General features: G+C 39.4%; 1 protein-coding gene across 1 annotated transcript; it reads left to right on the top strand.

Annotated features, from left to right (window-relative positions):
• The first annotated feature begins 6,509 nt into the window (after positions 1 to 6,509).
• Positions 6,510 to 15,477, top strand: rabgef1 (RAB guanine nucleotide exchange factor (GEF) 1). Its single transcript, XM_069668887.1, has 9 exons — positions 6,510 to 6,561; positions 9,119 to 9,310; positions 9,454 to 9,665; positions 9,971 to 10,137; positions 10,217 to 10,298; positions 11,786 to 11,918; positions 12,075 to 12,166; positions 13,864 to 14,120; positions 14,364 to 15,477. Exons 2-9 carry the CDS (start codon positions 9,132 to 9,134, stop codon positions 14,781 to 14,783), a joined length of 1,542 nt encoding a protein of 513 aa, XP_069524988.1. The 5' UTR covers positions 6,510 to 6,561; positions 9,119 to 9,131; the 3' UTR covers positions 14,784 to 15,477.
• Positions 15,478 to 17,603: the final 2,126 nt, after the last annotated feature.

Here is a 17,603-nt window from a genome sequence, read left to right as displayed (position 1 = left end):
ACGTACAGCCTCATGTCATCAACAAGCGTGAAAGAAGGCGGTTTTAAAAACTCTTCTTCTTCTACCAATGTATTATCGGCTGGCTGCAACCTTTCATTACATAATACCGCCCCTTACTGAGGGTTAAATCCTAATTTTTAAATACACTTAGCGGTACATATTGTATCGTATGAATTCACGGTATTATATAGATAATACATTTTATATATATTTATGTGTAAACCAGGGGATTGTAAATAGTTAGTCAGTTTTTTATTATTGTACTGTACTTCCCTTTTATGCTACTTTTAACTTCTACTCCACAACATTTCAGAGGTAAATATATCACTTTTCTCACTCCACTTTCTTTATTTTATTGCTTGTATAAGCCAATTTTAATGTAATGATTTTATATTGAAAATAATTGATTTTGTCTGATTGCTACAAATTATTTAATTACAGCATCAATCATTCAGTGACATGATAATGTAACACACAGCGCAGCATTCTACATTATGAATATGCTAATCTGTCACTTTAATCCCACTTTACACATTTACAATTTTGCCAACATCAGCTATTAGATTATGATGTATGATGGAAGAAATAAGTTCCACTTTTACCAGGTATAATATGGAAGGGATGCTCTCGAATAAGCCACTTAACAGTGATATACCATAGTATAATTTTGAAATGAGCCATATTGAATTTTTGTATTGTAACTTATATTTTGATGGTAATATTTATGTACATTTATTTGAGTAAGCTTTTGAATGCAAGACTTTGACATGTAAAATATTATTAAAATAATGTGCTATTAGAGCCTTTTCTCAAGTAAAAGATTTACTTCCTTCACACCTGATGGAGAGATATTACAAGTCTTTATAACTGATAATAGAGACACACTGCGTTTTCATCAATTGCACATGCATGTTACAAGTTTCTACCACTAGAGGGTATCGTTGCACTGTTTCGTTATCTGACATGGTACACAAAATCAAATATTTGAAGAAATTGTTAAAGAAAGAAATAGTTAAATGAAAACATTATTTTAAATAATTACAGACATTTGAGCTATGTTATTCTGCATAATCCGGCATAATCTCACTATTTTTCAATTAAACTAACTTTGCTAAAAAGCTACCGTACCCAAATTAACTGAATATTTAAATGATCAATGTTTTAGATGTTTTAAATACGTTTTGTAATATAAGAGTACTTTTTAAGTTAACTATCTTAGTGCAGCATGATAACTTTAATAACTGAATATGTTTTACAGCATATTCAACAGATCAACAGTGATTTAAAGCATGCATTTCTTTAAAGAAAGGACATATATGTTGGAAACATTCTGCAGTATAAATGCAACCTAATTTGCAAAATTAAGATAAAGCAACTCTGCAAATTGTCAAAAATCATTTCAACGTTTAAATTAATTTTTGATATTTTTATTATTTAAGTAGAGAAAGTAAGGGATTGGAAATACATCAGAAACACACCTTTAACTTCCATCGTCATGTTTACAGTCTTTATGCTAAGCTAAGCTAAGCTATCCAGCAGCTGGATTCAGTTACATAGAGTCCTCTTCGTAAAGTCTCTGCAAGAAAGTGAATAAGAATATTTCCACAAAATATCAAAATTTTCCTCTGAACGTGTTATGAAAAGTTTTTACAGCAAGGCTCATTTTTCATGTTTTTGTACAGCCTGTGCTGAGGAGCTGTTCATTTAATTAGAAAACAACACAGTGGGGACTTTATACAATCAATTTAAAGACTTAATACCACATAATTAATGTCTAATCTGTCTTGAGCTCAAAGTCTTCCCTCTGCCTGAGCAGGCTGTTGAAGACCTGTTCAGAATAAAAGAAGAAGTTTTTGTTCTCCTCCAGGTCCTGAGCATCAATAAAACGAGTCACTAACGCTTGTTGTATGATTGGAGACTCACAGGGGTGATGCTGCACATTGTGACTCACATTCCTGTATGGCTCGATAACTAACAGACCCAGTGCGTTGACTCCTTCACTCCTGCTGTACTCAGCTGAACTGTTGAGTGTCTTCCTGTTTACAACATCTACAGCAGTATTATTGCTCCTCTTTGATACATTAAGTCCAAAGTCTTCCCTCGATCCGTCTCTTTGACAACCTTTGCTAATATCAGCAGTTGAGTTGGGTGTGGTAGTCTCATTACCAGTTGAGATACTTGGATTAACTGAGCAGGTCATGTTTGTGGTGCTAAATGTGGTAGCTTGTCTCAGTCCAGAGGGAGTCCTGGTTCTTGGTTTTCGGCGTCCTGGAGTCTCCTGGATGTTTCGGTGTAGATAGGCTGTGTAGCCCTGAACCAGGCGACCCCACCCTGTTTTATAAGAGCGACGCATTGACTCACCTGATCCTAATGGCACAGAGTGCAGACGGATCTGTTGGGAAAAGAAGAAATAAGCTTTCATATAAGCCCAGAACCCCCTAGATATCCATAATGGATGAGTCAGCAGCTAATGATTCATGTCCTATGCCAATATGCAGTGCCAACACTACATGAAGAGAATAGGTGTGTGTTAGCATATCTGGCTTTAGTGCAGGTGAACAGAGTTTGCTCCCATCACAGTAATCATTTTTATGACCATGACATTCCTTCTCTAAGCTATTACAAAACAATGACAAAGCATCACCAATCCTCTATCTCCTTAAGATCTGTTGTTGGTCTTCACGAACTCCTAAAGAAAACACCTGTCTCTTTAGCTCTTAAATGCTACACTACGTTCACCAACTAGTTTCTAACTTTGTCTGTCTGCCATTTGTTGCAAAGCAGATGTACTGTGAGTTTTTAGAGCGTTAAACCTGAGCTTCCTGCTTGTTGAGGCCAAAAACAACCCAAAGAAAGCAATGAGAGTCAGCCTAAACAGTAAAGTTGTGAGCCGGACAAATAAGCGACCCCTTTCACGTTGTCATTTTAAACATTGTGACTATAGTAATATTTCTTTAAAGCAGCTATAACCATTTTACCATACCTTACTCAGAGTTTATTTGCCATAACTGATTTTTGAAGAGGACATTCAGAACTTTTTGTACTATATTAGTTGGATTTAAAGTTTTTTGTCTGTGCTGACCTGGTGAATTCTGATGTGTAGATGAATTGCAGCTCCCACCAACCACTGCTGCATGGACACTGAACTCATCCTCTTCTTCGTAGTCATCCTCTCAAAATGGTCAAGTAACTCCAGTTTCAGCCAGTTGTCGTAAAGCTCTGTGGTCTCTGCCATCTTTTCCGGGTTGTTGGCAATGCCAGGGATCAGACTGAGGTAGCTGTGGATAATCCAGCCGATACGTGAAGAACTGTTGATGCCAAAAATCATCTTAGTCTGGGGTCTCTGAGTTGAGTTCTTACCCTCTATGGATCCTTGTGCTCGGACCTGGTGGATGAAAGACGTTTTGTAAAACGTTAAGCATCATACGACACAATACGAAAGCCTGTCTGTATTTCACATACCAGCCTCTGTTCTCTCTGTGGTCAGTCTCAGATTGGGAACTCAAATGCTGTTATATTGTAGGCTGCCGCTGTATTCTAGGTAACAAGTCGTATTTACATCTGTTATCATTTTACTTCTTCCGATTGATCAGCAACAAAAAAGGACCGTGATAGGGCAAATCTGGAAAGTTTAAACAACATATTTTATAACTCATTAGCTACCGTCAATCAACAGCTAATGTTAGCATTCAGGCTCTTCCTAAGAAAGGCATAAATTCCTAGCTAACGGTATTGTGAGCAACAGCTAATCTTAACGTTAGCTACAAATTTAAGTCCTTCCTATTGTATAGTGTTACACTATCAAACAATTTTAGCTAGGATGTAGCTAATAACAATAAAATATTAGTCAGATTCCCTACATACATTTAGCCTCTCCTAGCCACTATAATTGTTAGCTAGGAAACATTAATGCTAACATAGCTATTTGATAGTGTTACACAATTAGATAAGAAAGGCATAAATGCTGAGCTAACAGCATTGTGAGCAACAGCTAATCTTATCGTTAGCTACAAATTTAAGTCCTTCCTATTGTATTGTGTTACACTATCAAAAACTGTTAGCTAGGAATTTGCTAACAACAATGAAGTATTTGCCAGATTCCTTAAACAAATTGTATCCAGGAACGATGCAAAGCAACATGATCCCTTTAATAACACAGCAGTATTTTAACTTCCCACCCTGAGGCCTCAGTGGTGTCAAATCATAGCTGCATGATTATGCAAAGGAAATTGTGGGAAATTAGCTTCTGGCCTTTCTGTGAGGCTGGACTTTGACACATTGGTTCTATGAGCTTAATGGTAGGGGAACAGCATAGTTTACGAAGATGACATGAATGTTGGAACCAAAATTCATGGCAAACCTTGCAGTAGTTGTTGATACATTTCACTCAAAAACACATTTTTCACTGTGCTGGTAGAGGCACAGGAAAATTAAGAGGATCATAAAAGTATGTAGGGTTCATCCCCTGGGGCTTATAAATATCTATACGACATTATACCTCAATCCATCAAATAGATGTCGAGATATTTCATAAAAACAATGTCAACCTCACGTTGGCATTGGCAATTAGGCCTAAACTGGCCTCGCTATTTCGGAGCTCTGTTAACCCTGCGGTGGATAATATTTCATAAACCCAAACAAAAAAATAGAGAAAGTATAAAAGTTTTACCCACTTGTAGGGCAACCTGGTCAAAAAGCAATGACAGAGCCAGAGCAACAACCCCTACTCCTCCATAGGTGACCCTGCTGCTGCCTCCCAGCTCTCCAGTCAGGCTGAGGTTGAAAGCAGTCTTCTGCTCGCTGCTCATGCTGCGCTGTAAGAAGGCATACTGATGCTGCAGTGCTGCCGAGGAGTCCAGCGAGAGGAAGGTGGTGAGGTCAGGATCCAAGGAGATGTCAGGGATGATGCTGGCATCTCGAGCCACGGAGAACAGCTCCTGGACAGTGGCTGGAGAGGGAAGACACAAACTGCGACCCATCAGGATCATGGCTTTACCTGCGGTCTAGACTGTGTGTGTTTGTGTATGCAGAAGGTCTGCTTGTTATCTGTGCTGATGACCCTCTGTGTGTTTATTTTCCCCGAGTTCAAATTACATATCTGCATGACCAGTCCAGCAAGGCGCTCAAAAGCAGAAATTCAAATGCATTGGGAAAAATGAAAATATTTTTATTCACACAATGTAGTTCCAGGAATATCAGCCTTATTTCCACGCATCATTCTGCAGTTTAAGTGCAGAGTACTAGTGCTAATTTTGAAATGAAATTATGTTTGCAATTTTTGCCTGCTCCAACTTCCTCTTACAGCAAGCCCAAGGCAATTTCAATATCCTTATATAGGAACTTAATAGCAGGCTGAAAAGCAATATTTCACTTCCCTTTCTGATTCAAAGTTTCAAGACTGTTGCACGTCAAAAGTGTGGTCACATTTATGATCTTTAGCAGACATACAGTATTGCCAGCCTCTCATATGTTTTTCTGTTTTCTCTCTCACTTAGTTTGTTAAAATTTCTCTCAGGATTTATTGGATGAGTGGCTCCATAGCATAAAACAAAGGGGGGAAAAAATCAATACATAAGAAGTGTATTGAAATGTGCAGTGTTTTTGAGGTGCTTTGTCAACTTAGGAAGAAATACATGCTTAGTTTGTCTCATCTGCTTTACCCTAAATGTAACCAATACATTACAGACTACAGTCACAGCACTTTTTGTAGTCAGATTGGCATTTGGACTCAACCACTGATCATTAACCTTAATGTCAACAAGCAAGTCAGCTTGTAAGCTCACTGTGAGAGATATTTACTGCACTAGCTCTTTAATTTTAATGCATACAAAAAAACACTCAAAATGTATAAAAGTTTATGAAATAGTATAGGAATGCTGATGAATTACAAAAAAAAATTCAATTTATATTCCCTTTTATCAATGAAAATATGTGTGATATATATGATATATTTGTGATTATGCTGATTATAACTTAGCCTTAGTACAGAACTTGACTGAATATACTTAGTTACAGCCCAGCACAGTCTAATAGTGCACAAGTAACTCTTAGCTTTCATGAACTTTATATTATACAGAATCTTAATCAATAATCAACCCTTAATAACAATACTAATAATAATTTGTAATAGATATATTTTTTATTATTATTATTGTTGTTGTTATATTAGACCATTTTTGATCGTTTCCGCTCCTCACCTTACGCATGCAATGTCACATGACCCTGGCCACAGTTTGCTTACTACATGACGACATGCACTAATCCTTGAAAATTAGTCCCTGATGCGGGAGCAAATAGACTACTGATATATTAACCAGCATACCTGGCCACAACAATCCTTTACGCTTGAAACGGTTTATACTTTATACATAAAGTCCGGTCCTACTTTAATATATTAAGGTGAAGAAATGTTTCTAATGTCAGCGCTAGTCTTTTGGTCGCCAGACTTCCGGGTTGACATCATGATACGTCACGGTCCTCACCCTTCGAAGCTTCGTCATCTCGCATAACAGGAACGAAAAGGAGGTCTGTTCGTGCCTGTGATCGGTGAAAACACAATAGGTGAGTAGCTTAGCAGCGCAAGTATGTACATGACATGTTGTAGTTTAACATGCGTGATAATGTGCGAATGATTCCCTTGGCTAACTTTCTCCCTTGCTAAAGCTAAAGAAAGTAATGCAACATATTTAGCTAACTAACCTACAGCCAGGCTGACAAATGAAAGGAAAAACTTAAATAAATGAGTGGAGACACGTAACGAGTGATAGTTTAAGTGACAGATGCCTCCATTCAAAGCAGGAGGGCTTACTGAAATGTAAAATAAGTATAAACATTGTGTGAATATGCTATGTTTTGCCTTCACAGTCACCATAACTCAAACATATCTATGATGAGGTTAGCATTGCACTTCGGGAATCAGGGAATTTAGTAAGAATCATGTTTATCCCTCAAGAAAAGTTAGGCTGAGCTGGAGGCTTGATGGAGAATAAAACCTTAATAACAGACTAAATGGTTTTCTTTTGCATCTTAACCCACTTATTACCATGAAAAAATAATATACAGTTAAGGTTCCTGAACAGACTCAATCAAATCCGTCTCAAGCAGTCTTTGTACAGCAGGCAAAGCCGGGTCAGGGTCCAAAGCTCCCGGGTTACCTGTGTAGCATTTTCATTTATATTACTCAGGAATTACTTTGTGCTAATTAGATTTTTGGCAAATGTGTTTGGTCATATCCACTAAGTTTGATTTCTAATTTAACTTGAAGCGAATAGTTGCTTATTTACATATCCAGCAAGGAGCAACTCTACTGTACTAAATGTTATGTCACTTTATATAACTTCATATTACCTTATAATATATCTTATATCTCATACTGTATTATACTATATTAATTTAATATATTTTACTGTTTTATTACATTATATACCAAATGTTTGTGTCCTTATATTGCTATATACACTGAACAAAAATGTAAACACAACACTTTTGTTTTTGCTCCCATTTTTCTTGAGCTGAACTCAAAGATCTAAGACTTTTTCAATGAACACAAAAGGCCTATTTCTCTCAAACATTGTTCACAAATTTGTCTAAATCTGTGTTAGTGAGCACTTCTCCTTTGCCGAGATAATCCATCCACCTCACAGGTGTGGCATATCTAGATGCTGATTAGACAGCATGATAATGGCACAGGTGTGCCTTAGGCTGGCCACAATAAAAGGCCACTCTAAAATGTGCAGTTTTATCACACAGAACAATGCCACAGATGTCTTAGATCTTTGAGTTCAGCTCATGAAAAATGGGTGCAGAAACAAAAGTGTTGCGTTTATATTTTTAACCAAGTATTCTCCATCATTATATTAGTCTGGTGTATTCTGTTTACATATATTAGACCTGCTGAATCTGCTGCAAATTATCACACCAAACCACTGTCTCTTTTGCCTGTCGTTAATTGCACTTGTACAGTTTTTATTTTTACTTCTATTCTAACTGTAGTTTCATATACCACGTATTTTTAGTTTATGCACGTAGTTAATTTTACTTGCCCTGCTGCAAACACTGAATTGCCCCTCAATTTTTAACTCACTTTTAGTTCTGTGTTTGGTCTCCACCAGCGCCTCGGGGAAATATCTGGCTTTATGCTGGACTATGTTCACCAGCTGGTTTCTGACTTTGTCTGTGTAGTGTTTGGTGCTGGGCAGGTAGTGTACAGTGGGCTTTTATAGTTCTTTATCTATAAGCAGCTGCCTGCTTTGTCTGAAGAGTGGTGTAACAGCAGAAATGTAGATACACAGTAAATATAAATAAACGGTAATTATACCCTAACACTGGAAGATAGAAATATGTACATCAAAATATTATACTAAACTATAAGAAAATAATATAATAGAAATAGGGGTGTCTAGGGAGTCGCCTAGACACAACATTAAAAAAAGGCCCAAGCAGCCACAAAGACCGATAGTTCAAGATATCACAAAATCAAGGGTTTATTTACATAACAAATGAACTGAGAAAGGAAAGAAACCAGAATACAATCACTTACCTCCCTAACTAACAAAAACCGCAGAAAAATAACGTTAAATAAAGTGGGAATTCACCCCTACTTCTTCTAACAGAAAACGAGCTATGCATCTGCTCTGAGACAAAGGATGGTGAGAGAGGAGATAGATGTTGTCCCTCTGGCACTGCAGGGATGCCATCTTGGTGTTTATATAAGGAAAGGAGATGGAAGTCAATCCACCAATCACCTGCTGCGATTGGTACACACCTATTTGCATGGAAAGAAAAAACACACAGACATCCAACACAGACAGGACAGACCGCACGTTATGATCTACAGTCGTAACACTCCTATACAAGGAGGAAGAGTTGTGAGTAAACCAAAACAGTACATTTCCAGCACACGCGTTAGCATTCAGTTGGGTTTGCATGCCTAGTACCTAAACTACATGACATAGAAAGGCCTCTGCCGAACTGTGAGATTTGTGCATTAGGTAAAGTGCATATTAACTGTGCATATTAAAATGTCTTAAGTTAACAGTGCAGACAAGTGTGTAGAGACGAGTCCTGCAGTGCAGACAAAGAAACTATAAATAATAAGATGATCAATTTTTCATTCCAGGTTGTCCAGCATCATGAGTCAGCGGACCGAGCGACGGGGGATACATGTGGACCAATCGGACCTGCTGTGCAAAAAGGGATGTGGTTACTATGGCAACGCAGCGTGGCAGGGCCTGTGCTCCAAGTGCTGGAGGGAGGAGTACCAGCGGGTACGGCAGAAACAGATCCAGGACGACTGGGCGCTGGCAGAAAAGTAAGACCGTCTGCTTCATCAACACTCTCACCATCTGGGGTGAAAAACAGAATATTACAGCACAGTTTATTATTCAGACAAGATTAGTTTTTAATGAGTAAGTTTCCTTTTTATTCTGCTCTGTAAAATGTCCTTGGCTCCAGGTTGCAGCGAGAGGAGGAGGCAGCCTATGCCAGCAGTCATGGAGCGCAGACACAGTCCCACTCTCAGTCCGCAGCACCGCAACCACACCCAGCGCACGCCTCGCTGGGACCCTTCTCCAAGTTCGAGGAGAAGAAGACGAATGAGAAGACCCGGAAAGTGACCACTGTTAAGAAGTTCTTCAGCCCTTCGTCACGCACTGCTCCCAAGAAAGGTGCGACATTCTGAGCAGCACACAGCTACAAGTCTGTCCTTCTGTCACTGCAGACATTTGATTTCACACAGTAGTAAAAAGCACAGTTATAAATGATAAAACTTGGGAAGGCTGGATTCCATTAAGTGGCTTCAGTTTCAGGATTCTGTTGGTGTGCATGTTAGCTCAATGTTTAACTATCACGTCTTACTGGGACACTTGAATAGAACAGAGTAAATGTTAATGTTGGCTCACAGACTTTGCTCCTCGTAGACGCAGATTGCAGAGGACTGTGTTTATTTCTCAATGGGATGTTTTCTCATCAGAAACTCAAGAAGGCAGGACAACCAGCCCGTCTCTTAGCCGCCATGCTAGCTTCGAAACAGACCAAGTGTCCAAGGACTTTGTGGACTTCTTGAAAAACCTCCAGAAGCCGGGTCGGGAGATCCACAAGCAGTGCCGAGCCTTCATCATAAACATGTCGAGCAAGAAGGTCTATTTTAAGATCACATTTTAACGGTTTTCATGACCTGATGAGCATTTTGTGACCTTCTAACTCCCTGTCTTTTCAGGACCTGAGTGCCGACGAGCTGTCCGAGTGTGTTCAGGATTTCTACCAGAACCTGGCTGACCGCTTGTTGGGTCACTTTAAAGGTTTGTTCAGAGATCTCACCTGCGTTCAGTGACATTTAACAATCCTTTCCATTAGCAGTTATATAAAGCTCCGGAAAAAATTAAGAGACCACTCCAAGTTTTCCTTAAATCAGCACCTCTCTACTTGTCATGGCCGGCCCAATCCAGATCTGAACCCCGTTGAAAACCTCCTGAATGTGATTAAGAGGAGGATAGCCACAAAGCCGAGCTGCTCCAAGAGCGGCCCAACGTCACCCATCAGCACTGTGACAGACTGGTGGAGAGCATGCAGAGACGCATGAACGCTGTGATTAAAAAACAGGTTATTCCACCAAATATTGATTCTGAACTTGTCATTAAAAAACATTAGCATTCTGTTGTTTCAACATGAACATGAACTTCTTTACGTCATTCAAGCTCTGAAAAACACCTTTTTGGCAACTTTTGGTTTCTTAAGCAGTCGTCATTTTCTGCAGATGAAAGACCTAAACAAGAATATTTGATTTGGAAGTTGGAGAAAATGTTGTTTACAATTGAACAAAAGTTCATTTTACACATAAATGTTAGAGAAAAACATATTTTTAAAGTGGTCTCTTAATCTTTTCTGGAGCTGTATATGAGTTTGTAGCACCCTAGGAGGATTTACTGCCCAGTTTTAAGGTGTGTTAAGACCAAAAGTGAAGCTAATTTTTTGCAGACAAGATTACACACGAAGTCAGTGGAGTGATTTTTCTAGTGCTGCACAAATATGCGTCATTCATGTTTTCGTACAAGCTGAAAAAATTGTTGCGGGTTTTCGTGATGTTGCATTTGTGAAAGCTTGGAATTGGTTTGATCTTCCTGCAACCTGAAAGATTATCTGAAATGTTCAAAATAACTCCATTAAAAAAATGTGCTTTTTAAATTTAGTTTTGCAGACACACCTAACAAAGCATGAATTTGTACTTCTTAATCTGCGCCATGTAGGTAGTTAGACATCCTTTTAAACCGCTTATTACAATCAAATAAAAGCTCAGTCTTCAGTTAGTTCTTGGGGTTATTTCAGGTTCATACCACTTAAGTAGACTAGTTTGCTGCCGCTGGGCGACTCGCTAATTACAGGGAAACTCTCAATCACCGGAGACGGACGGACGGGTGCTCCACAGCTGAAACAATCCTGGTAGTTGTTTCTGATCTGAGCTGAGCCTGAACAAGCTAACAGGACGTTAAGTTGGGCACTGGTCAGCCTCAAGTAGCAGAAAGCAGCAGTAAAGTGAAATCCAGACAGAGTCCCTGGAGAAGGTGGGGAATCATAGGAGCTGAATGCGCCTCTTGTTGACGTTTTAGACAGAAACAACAGCGCTTTAACGCATGCTGACATGCCAGATTATTCGTGGGACATGTTTAACCAAAGCGAATAGATTAGCTAAAGTATCCTGTAATCAACACATGTTGGAGTGTATTCGCTTTGCTTTCCGTGTGAACACACCATGCAGCTCTAACACGGTGTGATAAATCATTTTTTCCAGGCTCCTCAGAGTCTGTGGAGCAGGTGATGGACCAGGTGGAGAAGTACATAATGACTCGTCTGTATAAGAGCGTGTTCTGTCCTGAAACCACCGATGATGAGAAGAAGGACTTGGCCACACAGAAGAGGATTAGGTGAGCCTCCTGGGATTCAATTAGATCTGGTTCTGGTTTTAGTTCAGCGGATGTGTAAAAACTCCTGTCTGAGTGCTGTGTGCTTTGTGCTGCTGATTACATAAGAGCCTTTTTACTAGCTCCTCCATGCAGCTCTGTTTGTTCTCTGTGTTTCAGGGCTTTACACTGGGTGACCATCCAGATGCTTTGTGTGTCCATGGACGAAGAAATCCCTGAAGTCTCTGAGAATGTGGTCAAAGCGATAACAGGTCAGAGTGTGTGCTTGAACCGACATCACGGCTGCATTTAATAAGTCTAGTTATATCTAAAATGTTTTCTTCTTTTAAAACATTCATATCTGTTCTGTACACCAAATGTGTTGAGGAAAATGTTTTAGAAACTAAAAGGGAAGAATGCTAATTAAAACTAGTTAGTTTATGTCTACATAGCTGGAGAACTTGTTTCCAGACAGCTTATTAAATTGCTTCTTTTTCAGCCATATTTGAATAAAGCTGTCATGCTAGTCTATCATAAGCAGAACAGATGGTCGCGCTGAGCCAGACAGCAGCCGGCGAAACAACACAAGAGACACAGACGCTGAGCAACTTACAAAACTTGCTTTAATGCACAAGTCTCCTTCTTCTTAAACTTAACAACATGAACGTCTGGTTGTTGAACAAGCGACCAGACAAACGTTCACGTCCTGAAAAGTGCACAGCTAGAGCCTGTTGTCAAGTTAGATTCCCGTCTGCAGCACATTCGACAGCATGTAAACAAACCTGCAAATGTTTGGGTGGATACTGTTGTGGTTATTGCTCAGTCCTACAGCTAACAACAAACTGTCTACTCATGACACGGAGGCTTCAGCGCAAGGTTGTTGCAACACATACTGTCAGTTAATCAGACACTCTCCTCCAGCTCGTAGCATTCCTTTTATTTCCCCAAAGATCTTTTTTTCTTACTTTTAATTATAAAAAAGTACTTGCAATTAATAATAACAATTAATTTTAATGCCTGAAAAAGGACAGGGTACAACTAACACACAGCAGGACCACACAAACATACACACACACACACTCATCACCATTGGGGTGGAGGTAAAAATCTCAGACATATTATCTGCAAGTGTAGATGCCATTAGAGGAAAGTGAGCGGGGCTGCGAGTAAGACCAGAGACGGATCAGTTATTTTTTTTCTTTAATTATTAATTATAATAATTTAAAAATCAGCTGTGTCCTAATTCAGGGGCCGCATCCTTCGAAGGACGTACAGCAGCGCGTCGAAGGCTGTCCCATTTCGAAGGCTCCTTCAGATGTGGCCGACAAATGTTTCCTCTGTTTCCCGGGCCACATAGGATCCATTGGGTGCATCCATCGTAGCCCACCGTAGATTCATTGTGCGCCAATTCAAGCGAGCGCATATAAACACTTTTATATGTAAACGTTTTTGGCTTCAACTCAACAGAATAAAATGTTAAAAAAAAACAAAAGGAGCCCTGAAACTTTAAATTATCTTTAAAATAATAGGTTAAGTTCCGTGATGTTAGTTATGTTAGCTAGTTACCTGTTGCTAGGTGACAGGAGCGATGCTTTGTGACTCAAGGTTAAGGGCAGGAACAGCTGGTGACGCAAACAGGAAATCCTCGGTAGACCAGACCGTCTTATTTCAGTTCGGCCTCAGCGTCTGCACAGGCTACGAATGACTCACATCCTGCTTCCTTTGAAGGATGCAGCCCCTCAATTGAGACACAGCTGCAGTGTGTGTTTTAATATAGCCCTTTAGATTAAATAATAGACTTAAACATTGAGGTATGCGGCCCAAAAATAATGTTGATCAACTGATTAATTCATTAATATTAATATGAAGTATGGATGAACTGCACCTTTAATGTTTTTTGCAGGAAACTGCCCGATGACACGTTGATCTACCCAACCCCTGATGACTTGTATATTTTTGTCTGTTCCAGATATCATTGAGATGGACTCGAAGAGGGTTCCTCGGGAGAAACTCGGCTGCATCACACGCTGCAGTAAACACATCTTCAGCGCCATTAGGATCACCAAGAACGAGCCGGCCTCAGCGGACGACTTCCTCCCGGCGCTCATTTACATCGTCCTGAAAGCGAACCCTCCCCGGCTGCAGTCCAACATCCAGTACATCACCCGATTCTGCAACCCCAGCAGGCTGATGACCGGAGAGGACGGATACTTCTTCACCAACCTGGTCTGCTTTTATACACTTTATCCCATTTCAGTCCCTGTCAGACCCGGTTTGAGCTGTAGGCGTTTCACAGTTGGTACTAAGTCTGGTACAGAAGAAGGGGAGTAAAAATAAGCTGTGTGGGTTGTTCCATAACAGTTTGACAAATATTTACCTGCAAAAGCAACACTCACCTAATCAGGTCAAGGGCCCTGAAAACATGTTTTCTCAGACATCTTACCTCAAACATCTCTCTGTGTTTTTCAGTGCTGTGCAGCCGCCTTTATCGAGAAGTTGGATGCTCAGTCTCTCAACCTTTCCCCAGAGGAATTCGAGCGCTACATGTCGGGCCAAGCCTCGCCGCGTTTCAACAGCTCAGAGGGGGAGTGGCCCGGCGCTGGCCCAGCACCCGACGTGGCCCCCACAAACCCAGTCCTGGCTCAGCTCAATCAAAACCTGGAGCTGCTGTCGGGCCTCAGCAGCCGACAGGAGACGGTGATGGAGGCTGCTCAGAGCCTGCAGGCCGACCTCCTGTCCTGGCCACAGGCTGTACAGCGGGAGGTGAACGACATCCTGGAGAAGTATCCTCTGGAGATTCAGCCTCGCACCATTTCCGCCATTGACGCCAACAACCTGGACAATGACAACCTGCCACCGCCCCTCACGCCTCAGGTGTTTGCTGGGTAGTGGTCTGCAAACATTTCAAATACAGAAAAGGTACTCTGCTGCTGTGAAAAGCCAGCTCATTTCCTTTCATTGTAACATCCCTTATGCACTAATCCTGAATAGTTTGGACCTTAGCTTGCTGAGCTTCTTCTGCACCTTAAACGCGTGGTCGCACTATTTATATTTATTTAAATGGAATCACAACGAATAAGAGATTTGTTGGCAGGGGCGGAAAAAACATCCTTTTCTATCCTTTGTGAACATTGACCTTCAGAATTTGGTCCATTGAACACTAGCAAACTGTCCAAAGAGAGGTCGGCTTAGGAAAAATGCTTACAAAAAACAAATCAAACTAACTAATAGATATAGTAGTGATAATAGTGATATAGAACACATTGTTATCAGCACCAGCAACTGAAAAGAAATAACAGGGCTTCACATTTATTGTTGGGAAACCTGTACTGTCTTCTACTGTGTTTGATATGTTTTTATTCAGGCATTTAAAATCGTCCATACGAGAGATTTTAAACTATCATAGCATTTTAATATAGTAGCAACTTCTATTTTTATCTAACAGTTGTCTGTCAGAGTATAAACTCACACAAAAGGCACATTTTTTTAGACAGTTATTAGCCTTGAGTGCCATTAGCGACCAGGGTATAAACTTAGCTGTCAGTTGTCAAATGACAGTTAGTAAGCTAGCTAGCTTACTGACAGTTGTTGAATGATGGTTAGTAAGCTAGCTAGCTTACTGACAGTTGTTGAATGATAGTTAGTAAGCTTGCTAGCTTACTGACAGTTGTTGAATGATGGTTAGTAAGCTAGCTAGCTTACTGAACATTTTTAAATACAGTTAGTAAGTTAGCTAGCTAACTTACAGTTGTTAAGTGACAGTATGCTACCTAGCTCACTGAAAGTTGTTAAATGACAGTAAGTTAGCTAACTCACTGACAGTTGTTGAATGACAGTTGGTAAGCTGGCTAGCATGTTAAGCTTCATTTTCTCTTTTCACTAAGTCTTAATAAAATAAAACTATGTACAAACCTTAGAACAAAATCCAAGTAGGGAGTAAACAGCACATTTCAAACAAAGTAGATAGAAGCTCTGAGAGATATTGTGACAGATGCTAGTAGTTTTCCGCCTGTTAGCTTGTTAGCTGTTGCTTGCTAGCTACAATAGTTTTCCTGCTGGCCCAAGAAGGGTCTTACTGTATTTATTATCAGTAAAAAAACAGCCAAATTTGCTCTGCTTGTACTGTGTGAGGTTGTGTTAGGAGAGAAATACTAAGCTAAATTACCTTATACAGCCTAATGGACATGAGGTGCTGGTGTTAACCTGCTGAAAATAAGCTAACTTTATGCTAGCCCTATTAGAAAACTACTAGAAATTAGAAAAACATATTTTTCAGTATTTTTTAACTTTAAGCTAATTTTTAAAAGGATTTTAGCTGACTAATGTTGCAATTTGCATTAAGCTTGATCCAAATTTTCCCCGCCTCGCTCATGTAAAATGGTAATGTTCGGTACAAATGTCACTATAACAGACTGAAGATGAAGGTTTATCTGCAGAGTAATACAAACAAATCGAACATTTCACTCCTTGTGTGGTTTTCCTGGATTTAGATTTCACTACACTCCTTCTGTCACAGTTTTCCCTTCTTAGTGGTTTTTCTGATGCATTTAACGCACAAAGGAAAAAACAGGTTTTACAGCGACTAAAAACTGATGTACTGTACACTTATATATTTATGATGTGTTCTGGTTTCTGAGTGATTATAGCAACATTAGCCTATTGCTTGCTGTGTTTTATATTTTCTGCAGGGCTTCTTATGTTTTTTAATATGTTCAGCTGTAACATGTCTTGAGGAAACACTGAACCACTCTTAAACCTCACATTTTTTATTGTCTCCATCAAATTAACTTGAAACGCCTTTTCATTTCTTATTATAAACACACCATTTGTTAACATTTAATGTGTTTTTAGAACTTATTTCAGACGGCTTTCTGCAAATTCAACTCCATAATAAATCAGAATGTAGTTCAAAAGTTATATAGAAGATTACTCGGAATAATGTATTCTAGATTTATTTTCATTTTCTGACGTACTGTAAAATACTGGTTGTATAAAAAAATGCTGGCATTGTCTTATTGTCTGTTGAAACACTCCTACTGTACTAGTGCTGCGTGTGTGTTGATTCATGAAATGACTAGCAGAGGGACAAGTGAACATGTATAACATAAAGCCTGTAAAGTGTTTGACTGCTGTAAATTACTATATTTAATCAACTGCTGAGAGAATCATGAACCTGTTTGGTACTTGTGGTTTAACTCATCCAAACTAATGTTGACTTATGTCAAATTTTACTGGCTAAAAAGTAATTAAAACAAGTTTCACGTGAAGTAACTTCATCAGTAAAATTCTGCTTTCACATTAGTGCAACAGAATTTACAATCTAATGGTGTCATATATAACAGTAAACCACGCACAGGGGACATTTTTCTGCAGAATAACAGTGTTCACTTTGACACCATGATTATATTTTGCTGATAATACGTGTGTGTATTTGATTTACCTTCTAAGACTGAAGCTTTCGTCTGGTGTACATTTTCACTTTCTCCTTGCTTTTTAAGATCAGAAGGACCTGAAGGGTTTAAAATGAAGCATTACCTTCGAACAGGAAGTTTTAAAAAGTGTCCTCAGATGGGGACACTGGGATGATTTAACCTTAAACACAATAAAATCACCTGTGTGTAACAAACTATGAAACTGTTTATTTTCTGACTGAACTTCAAAGAAGCAACAATATCTGAGTGTTGTAATATGTTGGTTTTCTTCCTCAGC

This window comes from Semicossyphus pulcher, unplaced genomic scaffold, assembly GCF_022749685.1.
Source record: "Semicossyphus pulcher isolate SPU_LCO1_2020_fin unplaced genomic scaffold, fSemPul1.0.p SCAF_10, whole genome shotgun sequence".
NCBI lineage: Eukaryota > Metazoa > Chordata > Actinopteri > Labriformes > Labridae > Semicossyphus > Semicossyphus pulcher.
This window is presented reverse-complemented; position numbering and strand designations above follow the sequence as displayed.